Here is a 12,145-nt window from a genome sequence, read left to right on the forward strand (position 1 = left end):
TCAATGGATTTAGAAAGATGTAACTCTGTTTAGGACTGTAGTGTTAATCTCATTTTTAAGAGCAGAACTTGTGGAAGGTGCAGGGAGTTGTTTAAGGGTGGGTGGCTTCTCTCTTGGTTCATTACCACTGCAGACAAATGCCCAACCAGATGCGGACTGTAGCCCTTCAGAACCATACTAACGAATAGGCCTTAAGGGTCAGAAATAGCTTTGAAACTCTGCATTTGAGGCCTGACCTTCTGCTTTATGTTAAGACAACAAATGTTACAAATTCTTTTTTTTTTAAAGTAAGCTCTGGAAATATAATTTTTAAATAGCTTGTTGCAAGTGTGTAGCAGAAATCCTCACCATTCATCCATTCCTCAGACTTGACATGAAAATTATACGCTGTCACCCAAAGCTGCTCAAACGGCTGCTTGTTTGTAATTATGGTCTGCAGCAGAGGAAACTGGCTCTTCTCTCGTTCAAGCAGCTCCTCTTCCCTATTAATAGCCTGTGATACAAACACACATTATTTCTGTTTCAAAGGGTCAGCATGGAACCCCACAGTCACACAGAGTCCCCTTCTGCACAGAGAAAAGCAGGATACATGTTTTAAATAAACTGATTAAATAAATAAGTTATTGATCCCAGGCATTTGACAGGAAGAGCTAAAACAAATATAAGCAGGGCTCATTTCGAGGGGGAACTCACAGGAATGCAGTTCCGGCAGTTCCCCAAAGAGGTCACATGTCAGGTGGCCCCGCCCACCTGACTCAGCCATTTGGGGCCCGTTTCGGCCTGGATTGGGGCTGAAATGGCCTGGATCGAGCCTCTGACAGGTGGTGGATCACTGCCCCGCTCATCAGCGGCCCGATCATGACCATTTTGGGTCCATTTTCAGCCTCTTTTTGACATTTTGGGCCCAATTTTGGCCCTGAATGGCCAGGATTGGGTCCAAAACAGCCAGAATAGGTGATGTCAGGGGGTGTGGCATACGCAAATCAGTTACACTAATGACACACTCCCGGCGATGACAAGAGGCGTGGCATATGCTAATGAGTTATGCTAATGAGTTCCTCCAGCTCTTTTTCTACGAAATGACCCCTGAATATCAGTATTTGCTCAACACTCATGCCTTTATTCCAGAGGTCTAAGGCCTGGACCACAAGTGCAGTAGAATGAGGGGCGGAATCCAGAGCCTTTAGAGCAGACTGTATTGCGTAGTCTGAAGATGGAGGGCATTTTAGAAGAATGCTCCTCTCTACAGAAGATCGCCTGTAAGCAGAACACACGCACAGAGGAAAGCTTCTATCCCAGCCTTTTTGCTGCACTAATTTTATATTTGCGTGCTGGGTTTTTTTAAACAGCGGCAGGGACTGAAAAATGTGATCACTTGCAAACTGAACTTGTATCATCCATGTACCACCCTAGAACACCTCTTTCTCATTTACACCCTCTCCTCAATCATATCAATATTTGTAGTACAGCAGGATTTGAGACAAATAAGATTTTCAGGGTATTAGATTTTGAGAGTCAAAGCTTACTTCTTCAGACACAAGTAGGAGTAGAGACCCTTAAGCCTTTATATCCCAGTCAGGAGGTGGGATATAAAGGCTTAGGGATGGGATGTAAAGGCTCAGGGATTTCCACTCTTACTTGTATCTGAAGAAGGGAGCTTTGACTCTCAAAAGCTCATACCCTGAAAATCTTGCACCATACCCTGGTGCAGGACACCAGTCCTACTGTTCTACTGCAAACCAACATGGCTACCTACTGGAAGATATTTGTAATGTTATCATTCACTGTCTACTGGACATGCATGTGTCCATAGACACAATTTCAAAGAGTAAGAGAAAAGTAGATGCATTTCTGTGAGACCCATGAATGGATTTTCTCAGGTTTTAAAAATGGAAATAGCAGACCTGCAAGGTTCTGACTATGACTGGGACTTCAGTACAGAGGGAGTGTGAATCCTTCCTCCTGTATGACTTCAACAACTGAAACTGTACCTGTCCTATGCTATTGCGGACAAAAGAAAAACAAGTTGCTTCCATGTCACTGTTGTTCTCTCAGTAGTCATCATATTCATGGGCTTTGCTCCTGTCTGAAGAATTAGTGTTTAGGTGCACAAATCCTCTCCCCTCGACACAGCTCAGGCTGCGTGTGCCCCAGGGAAAGGAGCTGCATCTTCTCATTCAGCGAGGGAAGAGGATTTTCACACACAAATGCAAGTTGTAGAAAACTGAATCTCGAGGCTCCGAACAAAGCCCATCAGTGTGAAAAACAGAGGCCATGAATAAGAACAGGGGCAATGTAATCTCTTTCCAGCACTAATAACTGTGGAGGTTGAAAGATGTTTTGATGGCAAGACAATGCAATGGGGAGAGGCTGAATGCCCCCTTGCCCTGTGGGCCTGATAAGAACTGAGGCCTCATATGGTGGCTATTTTAATTTTTTTTAATGCTGGGAAGTAGAGAGAGGCACGGACCTGGAAGTAGAGGTGGGCACAGACATGAGACAGGCCATGAGTCTGTAGTCCGTGGTATTTCATGGGCCACAAACTTTTCCCCAGTCCAGCACCAGTTCGCAAACCCACCGGTTTGTGGGTCCTAGCTGGTGTGGGAGCACTTTAACCCCCCTTGCTCCAGCTGATTGATGGCCCACCAGTCAGCTGGAGCAAGGAGGGATTTAAATGTTAAAGTACGCCCGGTGCTACTTGCCAGCGGTGCCAGGAGAGCCTTAACCCCCACGGGGGATCTTCCCTGTGGGCCAGCTGGCATTTAAAGGGCCCTGTGCAAGCAGCAGGGAGAGGGTCCTTTCCAGGCTCCAGCCAGCCCACAAGGAGGGGGATCACCCTGCAAACCAGCTAGCATTTAAAGGGCTCTTTCCTTGTGCAAGCAGCAGGGAAAGGGCCCTTTAAACTCCAGCGGGCCTGTGGTGCCAGGAGCAATGCTGGAAGCACTCTAACCCCCCCTGCTCCAGCTGATTGAAGGGCCTGCCAGTCAGCTGGAGCAATGGACCACAGACCAGCAAAAAGTCCGTGGGTCCATGGAAAACAGGCCTCTCACGACCCACAGGTTTGCAAATGCCGAACTGATGAGGTCTGTGCAAAATTTTGGTCTGTTTTCAGGTCTGTGCTCATCTCTACTGGGAAAGTTTGCTTACAGCTTTCCCAGCATCTACTTTGACCCTTTCGTTCATTCATTTCCAGTACACACATTAATTAATTATCCATAACAGGGTAAAAATGAAAACAGAGATATTTCTATCCCCCTCCCATAACACTAGAACTTGGTTGGCACCCCATGAAGTTGATAGCCACTAGATAGCAAAACAGCAGGAGGTGGCAGTTGATTTTACACCTTGCTCAGGCGGCTTCCCAGAGGCATCTGGCTGGCCTCCACTATGAACAAGATGGAAGGACAGATGAACCTTTCCTTGAGAGAAAATTAAGAAAGTGTTCACAAGCCCAGCCAAATCTGACTAAGAAAGACTAACTTCATATTCATTCAGGGCTTGATCCAGATTCTTCTCCAGTTCATGGAACTTCTCTACATTGTTCTTCATTTCTTCCATGGTCATGACGTCCTTCTTTCGGAAACTTTCCACTTCTCTGTTGTAGCCCTCCAGGATAGCCTCAAACTCAGAACACCTGGAGAAGGGAAGGACAAAAAGGTCACAAAGCACACAGTCATCTTCCAGTTTTCTTCACAGCATCAAAGTAGAGATGATGGGACTGGGTACCTCTGTCCACCTGTTGATGCCTAAGGTATGACTATGGTATCGGGTCTTTTTTTTTTTTAACAAAAATTTAGCAGGCTGGCAAGGGGGGCTAAGAATTGACCTCTCATCTGCTTTACCCTGTCTGCATTTTAGTGCTTCCAGAATTCCCTTTAACTCAGGAGCCAAGCTGGGAGGAAAATATTCTTAATGAGATGGAATGTAGGATGTAGAAGCAGGTTTTAACTCCCCTTGCTGGCAGGTACCTAAATACACATAGGTCACTTTCACATCTAGTTCTCATTCGCTGATTTTTTAAAAACCTCAATAATACTGTATTTACGTTGTAAAATTTATATTCAGTGTCAATTTCTTTTTGCATTTAAAAATATTCTTAAGTATAAGTTAACCATAGATCTCTCTTCCTGTTACTTATTTTTTTAGTTCAAAAAGGTTAGGTTCAGTTTAAAAAGTCCATCTTATTAAACTTGCCGTTTAATTAGAGTCAGCTCAACATGGTCCCTTCTGTTCATCAGCTGATTCCTGCTAGTTTCAAAGATGATCTCAATATCATCAGGCCAGTGGAGAACTGTACTGTTCAGTTTGATGTCCTCATCTAGGAAAATAATATCGAAGAAGCTTCGGTGGAATTAGCAATACTTACCATTTATATTTCCCTTCTAGGGAATCATATACATTATCACAATGATCCTCAAAACAACTCTATAAAATAAGCCAATATTGTTATCCCCAGGGCTTTTTTTCAGGGGGAACGCAGGGGAACGGAGTTCCAGAACCTCATGAAAATGGTCACATGGCTGGTGGCCCCGCCCCCTGATCTCCAGACAGAGGGGAGTTTAGATTGTCCTCCATGCCATCTGCCCCCTCATATGTGAAGTCTGCTCTGAGGAATAAGCATTTGAAGTTATCTTTAACTGAAAGAGTTGACTATAACCAGGGCTTTTTTTCAGCAGGAACGCGGGGGAACGGAGTTCTGGAACCTCTTGAAAATGGTCACATGGCTGGTGGCCCCGCCCCCTGATCTCCAGACAGAGGGGAGTTTAGAGCAGCGTGGAGGGCAATCTCAACTCCCCTCTGTCTGGAGATCAGGGGGTGGGGCCACCAGCCATGTGACCATTTCCTCCGAGGGCAATCCACTGAGTTCCACCATCTCTTTCCCCAGAAAAAAAGCCCTGGTTATCCCCATACTGCAGGTGGAGAGGGGGAGAATAAGGCACACAGAATGTGGCTTGACCAAGGCTGCCTGGTGAATTTATGATGCAGGCAAATTTGCACTGGCAGGCATCCGGGTCACAGGTCTGTCTCCTAGCCACTAAGCCACACAAGTCCTCATTCCTGTAAAACGACATACAGACCAAGAAACTATCAGTTAACATCAGTGTTATTTTTTTCTCCGAAAATCATATTTGTATCCCTTCCTTCCGGAAGCTCAAGGCAGCATATATGAAGTTATGCCGTTTTATCCTCACAAAAATCCTACAAAGTAGGTTAGGCCAAGATAAATTAACCAGTGGATGCTGCAAGATCTTTAAAACATTAGTAGTACTTTGGAAAGAAGATACAGTAATTTGGAATCCCAATCTCCAAGTGAGAAGATCTGGCCATTTGGGAGAAAATCAGGTTATGATTTTGAAAGTGTCCCTAGGTTGGTTTTTTGTGAACAGCTGTTATTTTTCAAGCATACATGGGAGATCAGCATAGTCCATCAAGAACTCTAGCCTGTAGATAGCCTCTCTGATTTCACGACGCAGCTTAAAAACGGTCACTTCACTGGACTTTTTCAAATATGCCGTGAGCTCAACAAGTTCTTCAGTGGTCAAAGGCACTTCAGTGACTTTGTCTGCAATTATGTTGTACTGATTGCAAATGCTGCAATGGAAAAAGAAGAGAGACATGTCATTCCAACACTCACAACTGAGGAATTTTTTTGTTGTTGTTACAACTGGTCCTAATAGTTATTTTTTTGTGGTGGACTTCACAAATGATCTGTTGCGGCTAATCTGTTTGAGATCATTAATAACACTCCTTGAACGCTCTCTCTGTTCCATTATCCTACCACTTTTTCAAGGGATGATAAACAGGAGTGGTCTCAATAGGGAATAGACAAAGTCCTGGAGGGTAGGTTGATCAATGGCTGCTAGCCATGCCGCAGCGTGCCCATGAATACAAGTTGAGTGGGTAACATCAGAGGAAGGCTCCGGCCTTCATGCTCTGCTGTTGGGTTATCCCCAGGCAAAGTATGAGAGTAAACAGAATTATTATAATTCAAACTGATGTGCAAAACCCAAGGAAACAGGAACACCAGAAGCTAAAATGAGAGAAACAAAAAATCCCACAAAGAGGCTGGAAAAAAATGGAAGAGGGAACAATCACACGCTTCCTCCTCAGCAAGAAGGAACTACATGACTTGTTTTGTTTTTGACCCACAATGTAGCAACATACGGGAGCAAAAAAAGAAATGGAAGAGGGAACAATTGCATCTCCTCCTCCTCTGCACAAAGGGAAGAGATGTCTTTTTGTTGGTTTTGACCCACAATGAAGTTCAAGGTTTTCTGTTACACTACCAGAGTAAGAAGTCAAACTCTGCCCATGACCCAGACAGCCACACATCCTCTCTTCAGCATACCCCCGGTTCAGGTCCCTGTTTTCCTCCACTTCAAACAGAATGAGCCTGTCCTTCAGCTTCTGAGTCCGAAAGCAAAGCTCCTCATTTAGTTTTAAGGCATCCAGGCAAAACATAGCCAGGGGGACTGTGACATGCATGGAAGCAATTTCTCTCTTCAGTTTTGTCAAACCATCAATCTTCTGGATTGGCAAGGAGGAAAAGACATAATAATATAGATTAACTACAATCACAACAACATGATCTTTTCAGGTTCTCTCCAAGAAATGTGGTTCATGTTCCTGAAGAACCAGATTCCAGATATGTTGAAAATGGAAAATAGCCGTCTATAAAATTGTCTCTTTTCATAATGGATGACCAAAGATGAAAGGCTGCTCCCCCAATCCCACCTCTTTCTAGGCCTCTATCCAGGATTAATATAATTACTTGCATAAAGTAATGGGATGCCAGTGTGTTTGACCTACAAGCTCTCATTCATTACTGAGTCGGCATGCAACTAAGCAAGACATGGGACGGGAGATCCACCATCGGAACTCCTGATGTATTTTTTAAAGTTTACATGCAAGCTACTGCAGGGGCACAGGTATGGACCAAGGTACGGTGCAGGGGGAAGCAATAATTGTTTTATTTATTTATTTATTCATTCATTCATTCATTCATTCATACCCCCACCTTTCTGCCTTCACAAAGGCCACCAAGGTGGCCAAATATAAAAACATACATAATAGAATCACATTTTAAAACCATTAAAACCAACAAAAACATGTCATTAAAACAATGAAAACCAAAGCTAAAATGCATATAAAATATTTTTAAAATAACTAAAAGATTGAGCAGGAAGGAGGGATTACTGAGGGGATACCAAAAGAAAGATGGTAACAAAAGGGGTCAGATGAGTCTCACTGGGGGAGAAAGTTCCAGAGTTTTGGTACCACGATTGACAAGGCCCTCTCCCAAGTGACCACATGGATAATCCCAGAAGGCAGGGGCAACTGAAGCAGGGCCTCCAAAGATGCTTATCCATCAGTAGACCCAAAGATGCTTATCCATCAGTAGACCTGGGTCCAAGAGCAGCTTCAGACTATGGATCAGTTCCTTCAAGGGGAGTCCAACCTCAACAGAACGGGTGACACCTTAATCCCAGGTCAGACCTTCTGTTTACCAGTAGCACTCCCATCTTATCAGGATTAAGCTTCCATTTATTAGCCCACATCCACCCCAAAATTACCTCCAGGCACTGGTTCAGGGTTTCTACAGCCTCCCTGGGATCAACTAAAGTTCAACATAGAGCTGAATGGCATCTGTATATTGGTGGCAACCCAGCCCAAATCTCTGGATGACTTCACCTAGTGGTTTCATGTAGATATTAAAGAACATACAGGATAAAGTGGACTCTTGAGTGACTTCACAGGCCAAAGGTCAAGGGGCTGAGCAGTAGACCGCCAGCACTACCTTCTGAAACCTACCCTTCAGGTAAGACCAGCACTACCACAGAACAGTGCCGCCGAATCCCAGCCCAGAAAGGCAATATTGAAAGCTGTTGGTGAGAGGTCCAGGAGAATAGAGTCATACCCCCTCTGCCTACCTCCCAGCACAGGTTATCTACCAGAGTTACCGAAGTTGTTCCAGTTCCATAACCTGGCCTAAAAACAAATTGGAAAGGAACTAAACAATTTGCCTCATCCAGGAAATTTTGAAGTTGTCTAGCCACCACCAGTTTGATCACCTTGCTCAAGAATGGAACGTTTGAAACTGGTCTATTGTTTTTGAGATCCTCTGGGTCCAGAATCGAAAAGAGTCCAGTAGCACCTTTAAGACTAACCAACTTTATTGTAGCATAAGCTTTCGAGAACCACAGCTCTCTCTGTCAGATGCGAGATATGTTGCGGCTAATCTGTTCGAGATCATTAATAACACTCCTTGAACGCTCTCTCTGTTCCATTATCCTACCACTTTTTCAAGGGCTGATAAACAGGAGTGCTTTCAATAGGGAATAGACAAAGTCCTGGAGGGCAGGTCGATCAATGGCTGCTAGCCATGCAGCAGTGTGCCCATGAATACAAGTGGAGTGGGTAACATCAGAGGAAGGCTCCGCCCTTCATGCTCTGCTGCGGGGTTATCCCCAGGCAAAGTATGAGAGTAAACAGAATTATTATAATTCAAACTGATGTGCAAAACTTGGTTGTCGCATCTGACGAAGAGAACTGTGATTCTCGAAAGCTTATGCTACAATAAAGTTGGTTAGTCTTAAAGGTGCTACTGGACTCTTTTCAATTTTGCTACTACAGACTAACACGGCTAACTCCTCTGGATCTGGGTCCAGAAGATTTCAATCTCCTGGTTAGAAAATAGATCCCTGTTTTTATTCTTTACAAAGCAGGTGGATTTCTACTAAGAAAATGGTATCAGGGAAAGCATTAACACCCACACACACACTCTGCAATCCCCATCCAAATCAGGCCCCTGACTTCTGCTTTGTAACCTTAAAAATGCATTGGGAGAGCTGATAGCAAATCTCTCTTGTCCCAGTTGTGCTCCGACTCTCTGGTAATGGCTTGCCAGAGCAAACGACCATGGCTATTGTTTACAAATTACAATATAAAATCCCACCTTTCCTTATGTGAACTGGAATAAAAGCAAGGACAAGAGCCCTATTTATTCGGGGCTCTTTACTTCACCTTTGCCTTGCATTGTGCACTGTTTAGCAATCCAATTTCAGAAACTGTAAAGAGTTTACAGATTAGTAATCTCAGGAGGAAAAGGTTGTATAAATAAGAAGTCAAAGCTTCTGGGGCTCTCAAAGCTGTGAAGTTTTACTGAGGCTGTGAAGTGTTAGTTGGTATTCAGTCAGAGAAGCAACAGCACACTTTTTTTATATATGAGAGTGCATTAATTCAGTGCACAGTCTAGGCTTCATCCTGCAAGGTACCTCTGACTCAGACATAAAAGCCTGCCTTCCCCTTGAAGGTTCAAAGCTTTCCAGATCAGAATTAAAAAAAAATAAAAGTGCAGCTGTATGGAACTGCTCTGTCCACCACATGCAACGATTGTTCTTTGAAATAAGGGATGCCTGTATCTTCTATTACAACAGCTCCCACTCCTCTTGCTAGGGACAGTCACCAACAGGTGATTCACACAATGCATAGTTAGAATGTGGAACTCACTGCCACAGGATGTGGTGATGGCAGCCAACCTGAAAGGCTTCAAAAGGGGAATGGACAAATTCATGGAGGATGGGTCTATTAATTCGGGCTACTGGCCACTAGTCATAATGGATATCTACTCCGTTCAGTACCAGAGGCAGCATGTCTCTTTATATCAGTTGCCAGGGAGCATGGACAGGAAGATGCTGTTTCAGTTATCCTCTTTATTGGCCTCCTAGAGACAGCTGACAGGCCACTGGGTGGAAGGGGCTTGGGTCTGATCCAGCATAGCTCTTCTTATGTTCTTATGACACTGTAGGCTACCACTGATGCCAGAAGGTTTGAAAATTAAACCCACTTCTTTGTGATTTATTCTGACACCCAAAGAGGACAGCATCATTGCTTCCATTATAGAGTATGAATTATCAGATATCCTTGGACCTTATTTAATGCATTGTTGTGATGGGTTCTGGGATTTTGGAATGAGGTCAAAACATCTGGCGATCCTAAGCAGACCCTAGAGAAGCGAATACTAGAAACACAGTCTCTGCTTTCCCAAGGGGAAAGGAAAGGTCACCAAGACTCAAATCCTAAGTGGAGTTAGGGCTTCAACAGGAGTAACCCTGCTTAGGATTTCACTGCAAATATCCTAAAGCCATTAAGTGGGCAGTGGTGATGCATCTCATTAGATAAAATTTAGACTTTGTTTCAAACTATGATTGATGCTAACCTCAAATTAGAACCCAAACCATGGTTTGGAGTTCAGGGCTATAGAAAGTCTTCCTCACTAAATGGACCTGCAATACATCTCGCCACTTTCCATGAGGAGGAAGCAGTACCTTCTGGCCCTGAGGAGGCTAATCCCCAAACTTCTTAGCACCCGAGGTGAAGAAGCAGGCTCCTCTTACTTTAAGCTATTTTAAAGTAATTTTTGAAAAACCATCCTAAGTGGAGTTCTGCCCTTTTGAGACCACTGAAGTCGATGAGCTTAGAAGGCTGTAACTGTGCATAATGATAATGATAATGATAGATTTATATACCGCCCTTCAGGACAACTTAATGCCCACTCAGAGCAGTTTACAAAGTATGTTATTATTATCCCCACAACAATCACCCTGTAAGGTGGGTGGAGCTTTTAGAGCCCTTAGAAGCTGTGATTGACCCAAGATCACCCAGCTGGCTTCAACTGGAGGAGTGGGGAATCAAACCCGGTTCTCCAGATTAGAGTCCCATGCTCTTAACCACTACACCAAACTGGCTCTTAGTACGGCATGAGGCACTTTGCCATGCTATAGTCAATTTTAAACCCAAAATTTACCTGAAAATAAACACCCTGTTCTTTAAATCAACAGCTTCTTTTTAAAAGAACTACCATTCGGAAGGGTGACATCATGCTTCAGGAGGATGGTGCACCTGCTGTCTCCACCTTGAATACAAAGCTGCTTGCTTATTTTGTTTCTCATCCTCCAAGCATTTGGATTCCTAAGTTTCCTGCAGAGATGTTCCATGATGCTGCTTTGGCATAGAGCCCTTGACCAAAGGTGTACCTTTTCCTACGTGGTCTGTGCTTTCGATTGCCCTGTATTCTACCACTCTGCTGAGCAAAGTGTGGTAAGAGATGCTTAAGCTGGAGACAGGATCCTTAAGCCGGAGGAAGGCTTCAATCTTTGCTAAGCAGAGTGGTAAGATACAGGCCACTTTGCCATTATAAAGTGCTGCTGATCCTAGAGTATAAGATCTCCTCTTGTAAGCTGAGAGCAAGCTGTCCAGGATGGAGAAAGCAACCTTATCAGTACATGTGAGCTACTCTGGAAATGTCACTTTTAGACAGATAAACAAAATTGTTACCTCCACAAAATCATCCAGATCATGTCTCTTGCTTAAAAAATCAGTCACATCTTGTTCTGCGTTGTTATTCAAGAGATCGCTGTACTTCCGATACACATTTAAATATCTTAAACACAGGGGGAAAAATGAAAGAAACAAATATTCTCCAACTTGGGATCAATGGCAATGAAATAGCTAATATGCCCACCTAGGCCACACATCAATATTTATTTGTGTATGCATGCATGCATGCATGAAAACATTTCTATGTCACCTTTACATCCAAATATAGTTCCCAAGGTGGCAAACATCAAATATTTCAACATTAAAAACATTTTCAATAATAAATTATATATACAATAATTCAGTAAAAACATATAAACAAGTAATGCTAAAAACCCAGGAGGCCAATAACAATTATCAGGGGTGTGCCAAACAGAATAACAAAGTCTTCACACACTGGCGGAAGCCAACAGTTGAGGAAGACAGTCAAATCTCCCTAGGGAGGGAGTTCCAAAGTTTTGGTGCCATGAAAAAGAAGACTCTTTTTCAGGTTACCAAATGGCAGGGATACCTGAAGCAGAGACTCCAGAGATGACTGGATGGGTGGGTTCATATGGGAGAAGGTGGTCACTCACCACCTTTCTTAAGAAGGTCAACTGAATTAGCAGTGTATACTTACTTCTGAGGACCAACAATATTGCGGTCAAAAATCTCAGCCATTTTTCTCAAGAATTCTGAAACCAAAGATTCATCTTCATGAACAGTACGAAGACTTAGGTCTTCCCCTTTTAATTCTGGGAAAAGCTTAAATTGTACCTAAAAAAAA

General features: G+C 43.5%; 1 protein-coding gene across 1 annotated transcript in view; it reads right to left on the reverse strand.

Moving 5' to 3' along the window:
• DNAH3 (dynein axonemal heavy chain 3) overlaps positions 1-12,145 on the reverse strand; it is a 121,686-nt gene that overhangs the window by 77,734 nt on the left and 31,807 nt on the right. Inside the window, exons 12-18 of the mRNA XM_054993671.1 lie at positions 11,999-12,135; positions 11,338-11,443; positions 6,350-6,528; positions 5,408-5,592; positions 4,195-4,318; positions 3,481-3,634; positions 349-493 (exon numbers count right to left, since the gene is read on the reverse strand). Of these exons, the coding sequence (XP_054849646.1) occupies positions 349-493; positions 3,481-3,634; positions 4,195-4,318; positions 5,408-5,592; positions 6,350-6,528; positions 11,338-11,443; positions 11,999-12,135 (1,030 nt within the window). The remainder of the gene's footprint in view (positions 1-348; positions 494-3,480; positions 3,635-4,194; positions 4,319-5,407; positions 5,593-6,349; positions 6,529-11,337; positions 11,444-11,998; positions 12,136-12,145) is intronic.

The sequence above is a fragment of the Eublepharis macularius genome, chromosome 12 (genome assembly GCF_028583425.1).
Source record: "Eublepharis macularius isolate TG4126 chromosome 12, MPM_Emac_v1.0, whole genome shotgun sequence".
Lineage (NCBI taxonomy): Eukaryota > Metazoa > Chordata > Lepidosauria > Squamata > Eublepharidae > Eublepharis > Eublepharis macularius.